General features: G+C 37.8%; 1 protein-coding gene across 23 annotated transcripts in view; it reads right to left on the bottom strand.

Annotated features, from left to right (window-relative positions):
* Positions 1 to 450: 450 nt before the first annotated feature.
* The window catches only part of DCLRE1C (DNA cross-link repair 1C), a 95,771-nt gene continuing 83,934 nt past the window's right edge, over positions 451 to 12,287 (bottom strand). For all 23 annotated transcript variants that reach the window (XM_045060917.1, XM_045060918.1, XM_045060919.1 and 20 more), the window contains one exon: positions 451 to 2,285. In XM_045060917.1, coding sequence (XP_044916852.1) covers positions 1,369 to 2,285 — 917 coding nt within the window. In that variant the 3' untranslated portion in view covers positions 451 to 1,368. The remainder of the gene's footprint in view (positions 2,286 to 12,287) is intronic.

A 12,287-nucleotide genomic window follows, 5' to 3' on the forward strand; every position in this document is an offset into this window, starting at 1 on the left:
GAGGTCTTTAGTGTCAGTGAAATTAGTTATATTTGATTACATGACTTATTAATGAAGTGTAACTAATTTTTAGAACTACAGATTAAAAATGAAGTCTCTGGGCTTGTGTATTAGGCCTGTTGTAGTTACGACTGGAAACTCAGTGATCTGTAATCTCTACTGGTCTCTTTAGTGATTTTATATTCACTTTGCTTTCAGGCTGTAGAACTCGTAGGAGAGATGGGTAAAATGGGATAACTGTATTTCTACCCCAGTCACACACAGTCTGGAGAATACTTAATCAAAAACTGGGAGTATCTGTGGCGTTAGAAAGAAGGGGTCAGTGCAGCAGGGTGATAATTGTTGGTTTAATTGACCTGCAAATTGATTTAGAGACTCCAACTTAAATTTGTTTTAAGGAAAATCTGTGCCTTTGCTCCCTTAATCTATAAAATGTCAGCATACCCAAAGTGTTGATGAATATTTGTTAATAGAACTTTATTAAACCACATATATAGCTGTATAAAAACATAATCCATTGACAGACTTTAAGGAAATCCAACAACTAGAACACACACTTTTGCCATTTCATTCTTTTCTTTTGGGTCCTAATTTCTCTCCTTTTCATTTTACCTTTGTGTTCAAACCAGCATTCAGAAGTGACCTTTTGAGATAAATAAGGGGCTGATTGTTTTTAAGAGTTTTTATGACCCAGGATGCAGCCATCTATCAGGGTGAATGTGCCATGGCGCTTGAGAACATTCTCTGTTGGGTGGAATGTTCTGTGTCAGTTGCAGTTGGTTAATGGTGCCATGGAGTTCTTCCATAGCCTTGCTCACTTCCTGTGTGCTAATTCTATTACCGATAGAGGAACAGGTAGAGTTCCCAGCTCGACTGTGCATTAGTGTTTCTCCTTTGGTTTTGCTTTCTCTCTTTTGAAGCTGTTGCAGCAACATACACATGTAGGATTGTGTCTTCTTAGTGAACTGGACCTTTTGTGAGAAATTTGTCTGATGGTAATATAGTCGTTCCAGCTTTAAGTAGTGGAAGTATTTAGATATATTTTTCCAGGCTTTACTTTTAACCTGCCTGCATCATTTGAATTGAGTTTCTTAGAGACAGCATATAAAAACGTTGTGTCTTTCCCTGGGTTTTTTCTGGTGTGTGTTGACCACTTTCACTTAATGTAATTATTGATGTTTGGATTTAGTTCTACCTTATTTTCTGCTTTTTACCTCTATTTTTTGTTCTTTTTCCCCTTTACTGCCTTGTTTTAGGTTACATGAACATTTTTAAATATTCCATTCTGACGTGTCCATTATGATTCTGACCATTACCTCTTTGTGTAAGTTTTCTACTGGTTGCTCTAGAATGCAAGGTTTTTCATTTTTAAGTATCTGAGAATGAGCTTTTTCTTTTTTCAGTGACTATATTCTCCCCTGTTGCCAGCTTCTCATATAAATACTGTAAATGCTCTCCTTTAGGTAGCTCAGCTTCTGGTGTGGAGGGAATTTCAAAATCAGAGGAGCTCTGGGAATCTGCATTGGTGCTAAAATTTAGTAGCCTTTTTTCCTGAGGTATGTGTTTCCCACTGCTTAGAGTGGTTATTTCTCCAACACTAGGAGCCATATTTGCGTCTTGATTTCTGCTTTTCAAGTCAGAATAAGTATCCTTTGGGCAAAGTACATTTTGTTCCATCTGAGAGGCAGGAATATTCTCTTTGATTCTTGGTCTATAGCTACCTTTGTTCAAGAAGGTAATATCCCCACTGTTTCTCTCTTGGGATGATAACAAAACAGTGTCCGATTGGCTGTCCCAGCCTTGACTCCCTTGTTCGGATATGTGTGTTGACTGAGAAGAATTCTGGGAAGAGATGTGAGTTGACTCTCCATCAGAGTCACTAAAAATCTTTGGCGACTGAGAGCCCCCTGCCTCTGTGGAAGAAGGGAGGTTTTCCAAACTGTCATCTGTGATTTCATCATTTCTTTTAAAGAACACTTCCCACTGTGGTACTTCTACATCAGCCTTTTGCTGGTGATGTGTGAGAGCACCCAGGTCTTCTTGAGATGAAGCTGGGGTTTGTAATTCTTCTTCACCTTCGCTGTTGGATTCTTCACATTCTATAAAGTTTGCCAAAGGAAAGGGGTGCATACTCTCTTTGTACCCTGTGCTTTGTCTCTCTTGTTCAGGCTTGCTTGGGGAAGCTGCAGTCATCAGATACACGTCAGGGTGAAGAGTTAGCTGGTATGGAACCTTGTGCCTTAGCGGTAACGGCACAGGATCATCAAAGAGGTCATCTTCCTCCTCTGTGGGGAAAAACACAACAGAAGTATGGGAAACACAGAATGCAAAGGGAATCAATTTGTGCTTTTAATTTAAAATCCAATTTGTAGCATGTAGCTGTAGTTTCAATTGGTGGAGCTGCAAATAACGTGTCCCTCTTCTAAGAAAAAGGCCCCTCATTCTTAGCGTAATCTGAACAATTAACCACCCTTCAACTAATGCCGGATTTTAAGGTTGAGAATATTGATCTGTGTTCCCCAAATAAGGCCACAATGCCTGTAACAGTGTTTCTTAAACTTGGCTGAACATTAGCATCATCTGGAAAGCTTTTTAAAAAAAAACAGTTTTCTATCCCATTCCAGATCTACTGAATCCCTAAAGGTGGGACCCAGTAATTTAATTTTCACTTTAAGTTCTGTATGTGATTCTGTTCATCAGCCAGGTTTGCAAACTGTATGCTCTGCAAAAAGTAGATCATGAGTTGGCTGATTTAATAAAAAGTCATTTTCTAGTTTTTACTGATATCTACTTGGTACATGTCATGAGCTATGTCCTCCAAAGTTCCTAATTTGAAGCGCTGGCCCCAATGTCATGGTATTTGAAGATGGGATATAAGATGGGATTAGTATCTTTGTAAGAAGAGGAAGACCAACTTCTCACTTTCCTTCTTCATGCATGGACAGCCTGTGGAAAGGCTCCTGAGTGTGTACTGAGGAGGAGAGACTGTCTGCAACCCCGGAAGTGGGCCCTTTCCAAGAACCAAATCTGCTGGCACGCTGACCTTGGACATCCCAGTCTCCAGAACTGTGCGAAATGTCTTGCTAAGTCACCCAGCCTCTAGTATTTGTCATAGCAGCCTGAGTCGGCTAAGTGCACACTGCTGGGTGACAGATACTTGAGGGGAATGCGGATTAGATCAACTTCAACTAAATGTGCCAAATGGGGTTTACTTTGAATAAGGCACATTTAGTGTCATGAACAAAGTCAACAAATGTACTTTTTTTTTTAAAGCATGTTGCATTAGCAATATAATGAGCCCAATTCATTTACTTTCTTTACTTATTTTTATTTTTTAGTGAGCAAGGAGGGAGAGGGGCCAAAGGAAAGAAAGGAAATCAGGCTCCCTGCTCAGCCTAGAGCCCCACATGGAGCTCAGTCCCACAAAGTGTGAGATCACGTCCTGAGCCAAAATCAGGAGTCGGATGCCCAATCGAGTGAGGCACCAAAGGTACCCCTCCACTTAAAATCTTAAAGTCAGGAAACCTTACTTGGAGAGTGAAATTACCATAAATTGAGAAGGCTTGTAACGGGGGAAAACAAGTATTTTCTTGGTCTTTAATGGCACCTGAGAAGGAGATTAAATGCTCATGAGACAGTCTATGGCAACTTAATTGTTCTAGTATTGTCTTATAACTACCCACCTAAAAAGATAAGTGTTCCCAGTGATACAAGGATGTAGCTAAACACTACATTTTTAAGAGCTGGTTTTTAAAAAATGGACCACAGAGTAGTCCTGCTCCCATGGATCATCTTGCTCCCATGTTCCGAAGGAGACAGGTCTGGAGAAGACGGGTCAACATACACTAGGTCAAAACCAGATCAGTATGGTTCCTGGCTCTGTGTAATTCTTAAGCAACTATTGCTCTCCTTTTCTGAAAGACTTAAAGTGACTAAGATGTCTAGTACTGTATTTGGAATCAGCCTGATCTCTAAGATAGGGGGCTTCATTTCAACATACAGATTATAGATCTGTTTTAGCCAAAGTTAACTTTTTAGGAAATATTTTTGTATCCTAAGTTTAACAGTATCACGGTGTGTTTCAGCTATAAGATAATCTGTACATTTTTCCCATCAATCCATCTGTATGTATTGAAAAACAAGTTTCTATACTATACTATCAAGTTAATTCTGACACAATGATTTCTCTGTGAAATCGGAAAGGTATAGAACACTAAGAAGTGTTAAAATCCTTAGTATTTATACAAGCTGATAAACACACTTAAACCCAATGTTAAAAAGGACAAATGTTATAATTCACAGATGGTATCTATCTGTGTCTGTATAACTTGGTATAACCATATTGGAGAACTGGACATCATCTCGCAAGCACCTTAATTTCTACAGTTTAACCCAATGAGAAGTGTGAAACAGATTTATGTACAATGTTGTTCATCACAATATTTGTAAAAGTTAAAAATAGGTTGTTAACCTAAGCATACAAAGATCCAATACATCATTATATAGCCATAATGCAAAGTATGCAGCTGTTAAATTGTTTTTGAACAATAACAAAAATTTCCCAATGAAAAGTTTTTCAGGGGCGCCTGGGTGGCTCAGTCGGTTGGGCGTCCAACTTCGACTCAGGTCACATTCTCACGGTTCGTGATTCGAGCCCCTCGTCGGGCTCTGTGCTGACAGCTCAGAGCCTGGAGCCTGCTTCAGATTCTGTGTCTCCCTCTCTCTGGCCCTCCCCCACTCAAGCTCTGTTTCACTCTCTCTAAATAAACATTAAAAAAATTAAAACAAAAAAAGTTTATTTCAGCCTGTGTGCATCTATCTGCTCTTACAGAAGGTGGTAGACAGCCCTTGCGTAAGCTGCCCTGGTCCCGACTTCAGGACTGCTGTCCACCTCTTTTTAAATACATAAAAAAAATTTTTTTTGAGAGTGCAAACAGGGGAGGGAAAGAGAGCTGGGGGGGGGGGGGGCAGGGGGTGAGACAGAGACTCCCAAGCAGGCTCCATGCTGACAGCCCGATGCAGGGCTCAAACTCAAACCCTGAGATCATGACCTGAGCCAAAGTCAGGTGCTTAACAGATGGAGCCCCCCCAGGTGCCCCATTTTTAAGCATTTTTAATGTCCCTGAGTTCTGTAGATATTTATATATATATGAAGAAGGGGGAGGAAATACATTAAAACACTATTCAAAGTAACTTAGAGTTGTGAGGTTCTATATAACTATTTTCTCAATTAGCTGCCATGGGTAGCTGCTAATTTATAAGAACAAAAACTGATTTTATAAAACTGGTCTAGGGAAATAATTGTAATAGCTGATAACTACTAAATTATGTAAAGATTTAAAAAATAGCACGAAGCGCTTTATTGAAATGCTTTTCAAAGAGGCTGACAAGGACTCCTGGGTTTGCCCCAAGATTTGAAAGTAAAGAAACTGGAAAAACTGGTCAGCACACTAGAAAGCACCGCAGACCTTAAAGCACTCAGGATGGAATTCCAAAGTCAGTGACACATGTGGACTGAAGCGAACATGGCCCCAGTGGCTTACAAAATACATCTGCAAACACCTACTAGAGGGACTGATGCCAAAGAGTTGCCCAGAGACCTAGACCTGTACAAATAAAAGCTATAAAAATTACTATATTAACAAGGAATAAAAACACTAAGGAAGCAACAAGGAACAAAAGGAAAAAAACTAAAACAATAAAATGGAAAAACAAACATCAATTTGAAAACTCAAACTAGTGGCCCAATCAAAAAAAAAATACATATTCAACAAAAATGTGTCATCTGGGTAGGTGCATAAAGGGACAAAATGTTAAGCTAAAAATGATTTTGTTTTCAGCCAAGAAAGAATAGCAGGAACTACGTTTTACCTCCCCCCTGAAACAACTAAAAAACCAGACAAAATATAGCAAAGGCTCTCAAGAAAGTAGACCTCAGGCAGTGAAGGACAATGACACCTGAGCGTGGGAAACAAATGACGTGAGTTCTAAGACTGCCCCAGTTCACTTGGTGACTGTTTCCAGGCAGGAAGGGTACACCCAGATAGAGCCCATGGGCACTTTAGTTGAGGAGGTGACTGGGAGTCAGGAAGCCAAGGTGGTTGGAGTCTACAGAGCAGAGGCCCGGAGAGGCCCTCTAGCATTCGGCAGACTGATCGGTGCATCCTACTGAGGTAACTACTTGAGGCCAGGGTGCCTGTTCCCAACAGCCAGAGTGGAACCCCTTGATTCACAGGGTGTCTGTAAGGGTACTAAAGGGGCCTTGCCTTAGGAGTGGGGAGAGTTCATTCCAGACTAAATGCTGCCCTGCTCCTACCTAACAAAGATAAAAAGCAAGACAAAAGGATCAAACTGTTCCAAGCTTCCAAGCCAGTTAACTACATGCCAGAACAAAGTGCATGAATATTTTTAGAAATCCAAAATTATGCAGAACCTAACAAGGTAAACTTCAGAAAATATGGCATCCAACAAAATATTACCAGACAAGCAGAAAGGGGAGAAAATACAGTCAATAAGAAAAAAGCCAAAATCCTGAAATGATCAAGAAAACGTGGGAATAAATCTTCATGATCTTGGATTGAGCAATAGTTTCTTAGGACAGCAAAAGTTCATGCAGCAAGACAAAAATGAAATAAATTGGACTTAATCAAAACTTAAATTTTCACACTTCAACAGACGCCATCAAGAAAGTGAAGACAAGGTGTAGACTGGAAAAGAATATGTGCAAATCCTATCTGACAAAGGCATATACCCAGAGGATATAAAGAAATCTTACAATGTAATAAGACCAATAATCCAATTTAAAAATGGACAAAAGATGTGAAATGGACATTTCAGCCAAGAGCATCAAAGCACATGACTTAAGCTGAAATCAGTAGTGAAATGCAAATCAAAACTACAAGGAGATTCAACTTTATATCCACTAGAATGGCTATAATTGAAAAGTATGAGCTACAATGCAGAGAAATTGGAATCCTTATAGATGGTGGGAGCAAAAAGTGTGTTCAGTTTGGAAAATAATTTCTCCTTGTTAAAAAAATGCTAAAACAGATTTATTGTGTGTATGTTACAGAATAAATGTGCCTGCCCCCAAATTCCTGTGTTGAAACCCTAACTCCCAGTGTGGTTGTATTTGGAAATGGGGACTCTAAGGAAGTAATTAAAGTAAGTTCATAGGGATGGGTCCCTGATCCAATAGGATTAGTGTCCTTATAAGCGACATCAGAGAGCCCTCTCCCCCTACCGCCCTCTGCCTCCAGCACATGCCTTTCCCCAGGAAACGGCATGTCAGCACACAGCACCAGGACAGTGGCCAATAAGTCAAGCAAGAGAAGAGGCCTCAGAATGAAACCCACTTTGCCAGCACCTTGATCTTGGACTTCTAGCCTCCTGAATTATGAGAAATGTCTGTTATTTAAGACACCCAGTTTGAGGTATTTGTTATGGCAGCTCAGGCAGACTGAGACCACCCTCCCCACACTCACCATAACCTAGAAATTCGACTCCCATGTTATTTACCCCAAATAAAATCATATGTCCACACAAAGACATGTCTGCAAATATTCAAAGCAGCATCATTTATAACTAAAAAAGCAGAAACAACCCAAATGTCCATCAACTGGTGGATGGATAAATAAAATGCGACCAAAAAAAAAAAAAGTAATGATACATACTATAAGACAGATGGGCTCTGGAAACATGCTAAGAAGCCAGGCAGAGAAGACCAAATGTTGTATGGTTCCATTTACCTGAAATGTCCAGAAGAGACAAATCTATAGATTTAGTGGTTGCCTAAAGCGGGAGGTAGTAATGCGGAGTAACTTGAAATGGGCAGTTTCTTTTTGGAGTAATGGAAATGCTCTGAAATTAGTGGCAAATGGCTGCACAAGTCTGCTAGTAATAATCATGGAAGTGTTCACCAAAAAAGAGTGAAATTTATGGTATATAAATTATACCGCAATAAAGCTTTAAAAAACTGGCAGGTTAAAGAAAAAATAAGTATTGTGGAGTTTTTAACAATAAAATGTATGGCAATAATGGCACAGACTGTGAGGAGGAAGTGGGACCCGTGTCTTAAGTTTCTTATACTGTATGACACTAGAATAATATTTGTCCTAACTTTTCACTCTGGTAGGTTAAAGATGTATACTATACACTACTAAAATAGTTACTGCCAGTAACCAACAAGAAATTAAATATAATCTATCGTTACTCCATCCAAAGGAAGGCAGAAAGAAAGAAGAAATGTAGAGGGAACAAACAGCAAGATGGTATATTTAAAGCTGCCCATATTAGTAATCTCATTAAGCATAAATGGTCCGACCAAGCACTCCAATAAAAAGACAGAAGTTACCCGATTGGCTATAGAAAACAAGACCCAAAATGCTGCCTATAAGAAACCCGTCTTTAAATATAAAGACAAATTAAAAATACAGAGATGGAAAAACATATACTAACTAATCAGAAGAAAGTTTAGTAGCTATATTAACATCTGGTGAAGTATATTTCAAAGGTAGGAATATTACCAGGATTAAGAGTCATTTCCTAAATATAAGAGGACTTAACAATCTTAAACATGTGTGTCCCTGATAGCAGTGCTTCAAACTGATGAAGCGAAAAGTGATCGAATTACAAGGAATAACAAACCCACAACTGTAACGGGAGATTTCAACAACTTTCCCTCAATAATTTGCAGGGCAAAGTAGACCAGGGAAATCAGCAAGGATATGGAAGATTTGAACATTATCAGCTAACTTGACCTAACCGATATTTGTACACCACTCCACCCAACGGCAGTATATATAGTTCTTTCAAGTACAGTGAAACATTTACCAAGACAGACCATTATTCCAGACCACAAGTCTCAGTAAAAATCATAACAGCATTTTCTCTAACCCCAAAATTAAATCGGACAACAAAATTATCTCAGGAAAATCCTCCAAAATTCAGAAACTCAGTAACCCATTTATTCTAAATAATCCATGCAAAGAAGAAATCAAAAGAAAAATCAAAATATTTTGAATTGAATGAAAACACAAGTCAAATCTGTGAGATAACAACTAAAGAGAGAAACTGATAGCACTGAGTGCCTGTGTTAAGGGACAAAAAAAGTCTCAAAGCAATAACCTCAGCTTCCACATTAAGAAATTTAGAAATAAAGAGCAAAATAAACCAAAAGCAAGTAGATGAAAGAAACAAAGATCAGAGTGGAAATCAGTGAAATTGAAAACAACACAACAAAGAAAAAATCAATGAAACAAAAAGCTGGGTTTTTGAGCTCAGTAAAACTGGCAAACCTCTGACTGATCAAGAAAAACTAAGATACAAATAATGTCAGGAGTGAGACAGTTGGTATCATCAGATTCTACAGATATTAAAAGGATAACAAGGGAGTATTGTGAACAAGTTTGTGCCAAAAAATTCAACTTAGGTGACATGGACAAATTCCTTGAAAGATATAAATTACCAAAGCTTACTCAAGAAAAAATAACCTGAATAGCCCTCGACTTATTAAACAAATTGAATTTGTAGTTAAAAACCTTCCTGCAGAGAAAACTCCTGGCCCAGATGGCTTCATTGGTAAATTCTACCTATCATTTAAGAAAGATATACTGCTAATTCTTTATAAACTGTTGCAAAAAATAAAGTATGAAGAAACAATTCACAACAAGAAGGCCAACAGTATCCAGATACCAAAAGATACCAAAACCACAAAAGATATTGCAGGAAAAAGACAAAACAACTTTAGACCAATATCACTCCTGAACACAGAAGAAAAAAATTCTTAATACAAGTTTAGGAAATCAAGTTGAGCAATAGCTAAAAAGGATAATACATCACAACCAAATGGGGTTTGTTCCAGAAATGCTAGGTTGGTTTAATACTTAAAAATCAATCATTGTAATTCACCATATTAACAGACTAAAATAGAAAAACTGTATGATCATCTCAATAAATGCAGGAAAAATATTTGACAAAATCCAATATCCGTTCCTGATTAAAAAAAGTCTCTGAATACTACTGATAGAATGGACTTCCTCCATGTGATAAGAAACATCAATGAAAAGTTCACAACATCATACTTAAGGGTGAAAAAATGAATGCTTCCCTCTCCCCCAGTCCCCACAAGATTGGGAACTAGGCAGTGACATCAACCTTTGCCACTTCTATTAAATATTATAGTTGAAGTCTAGCTAGTTCAATCAGAATAAGAAATAAAAGCATCCAGACTGTAAAATTATCTATATTCAGACACACTATGATAATCTATGTAGAAATGAAGTAGAATCTACCCAAAAAATCACTAGAACTAGTAAATGAGGTTAGCAAGGTTGGAAGATACAAGATCAAAATACAAATATCAATTGTATTTCTATATACCAGTAACAAATTGAAATGTGAAAAGGAATATAATGTACAATAGTATCCAAAAAATGAAATATCTGGGGATTAATCTAACAAAAGACATATAAGACCTATACACTGAAAACCAGAAAATAATGCTGAGCAAAATCAAAGACTTACATAAATGGAGAGAGATACCATCTTCATGGATCTGAAGACTCGATGTTGTTGTCAGTTCTTCCCAAATTTAATACAATCCCAAACTCTGTTTAGTGGACATTTTTATACAAATAGCAAGCGGACTCTAAAATTCATATGGAAATGTGAAGTACATGGAATAGCCAAAACAACTTTGAAAACTAACAAAATAGTTCAACCACTTGTATCACTTAACTTCAGAATTTATAAAGGTACAATAATCAAGACAGGGCAGTACTGATGCCAAGATAGAAATCATGGAACGAAACAAAAAGTCCAGAAGTAAACCCTCGATATATTGTCAGTTGGGGCACCTGGGTGGATCAGTCAGTTGAGTGTCCGACTTCAGCTCAAGTCATGATCTCACGGTCAGTGAGTTTGAGCCCAGCGTCAGGCTTTGTGCTGACAGCTCAGAGGCTGGAGCCTGCTTGGGATTCTGTGTCTCTCTCTCTCTCTCTGCCCCTCCCCCACTCACACTCTGTCTCTCTTTGTCTCTTTCAAAAATAAAAACATTTAAAAAAAATTAAAAATATATTGTCAATTGACTTTCAAGAAAAGGGCAAAGACAATTCAGTAAAGATTAAGTCTTTTCAACAAGTGGTTCTAGAATGTCTGGAATGTCTGTAGGAAAAAAACAAATACCAAAAAACCTTGAATATGTAGTTAGCACCGTATACATAAAAATAACTAGAAAACGGACCACAGACCTAAATGTAAAACCTAAAACTACAAAAACCTCTACCAGATAATAGAGGAGAAAATCATCTTTGTGACCATGAGTCAGGCAAAGAGTTCTTAGTTAGCTACAATACAAAAAAAAAGGTAAACATTAGTAAATTGAACACCATTTAAAATTTCTGCTCTTCAAAAGACTCTGCTAAGAGTCTGATAAAGCATTTACATCCAGAAACTCTCAAAACCCAACCATAAAAAAGCAACAAATTAAAAAAAAAAATGGATAAAGATTTAAACAGGTGCTTCATCAGTGAAAGTACACGGATGGCAGATAAGAACATTAAAGATGTTCAACCTCACTAGACATTAGAAAAATACAAATTAAAACCATGAGATATCACTGCACACACATTAGGATATCTAAAATTAGAAAGTCTACCCACACCAAATACTGGCAACAAAGTAGAACAAGAGAACTGGCAAGAATGGAAAATGGTCCAACCACTATGGAAAACAATTTGGCAGTTTCTTAAGGATACAACTACCGTATGACCCACTCCTAGGTATGAAAGCATACATCCATACAAAGATTTGTACTTGAATGTTCATAGTTTTATTTGTAATGACCAAAAACTGCGAACAACCCGAATGTACAAGAGGTGAATGGATCAGCAAACTGGTATATCCACACAGTGGAATACTACCCATCAGTAAAAAAGAAACTACTGATACATCCAACAATATCAATAAATTTCAAAATGTGCTAAGTGAAATGAGCCAGACATATTGTATGATTCTATTTAGTATAAAATTCTAGAAAATGCTAACTAATGTACAGTGATAGATAGCAGATCGGTGGTTGCCTTGGCATGGAAGAGGACAGCAGGGGGTGGGGGACAGCTGGGAGGAATTACCAAGTGCCATAAGGAAACCTGGGGGTAATGGCTATTTTCCTGATCTTAATTATGGTGATGGCTTCTCATATATGCATATGTAAAAGTATCAAATTGGACACCTTAAACATGCAATTTATAGTATATCAATTATACTTTGGTAAAGCTTTAAAAAAA

The sequence above is a fragment of the Felis catus genome, chromosome B4 (genome assembly GCF_018350175.1).
Source record: "Felis catus isolate Fca126 chromosome B4, F.catus_Fca126_mat1.0, whole genome shotgun sequence".
Classification (NCBI taxonomy): Eukaryota; Metazoa; Chordata; class Mammalia; order Carnivora; family Felidae; genus Felis; species Felis catus.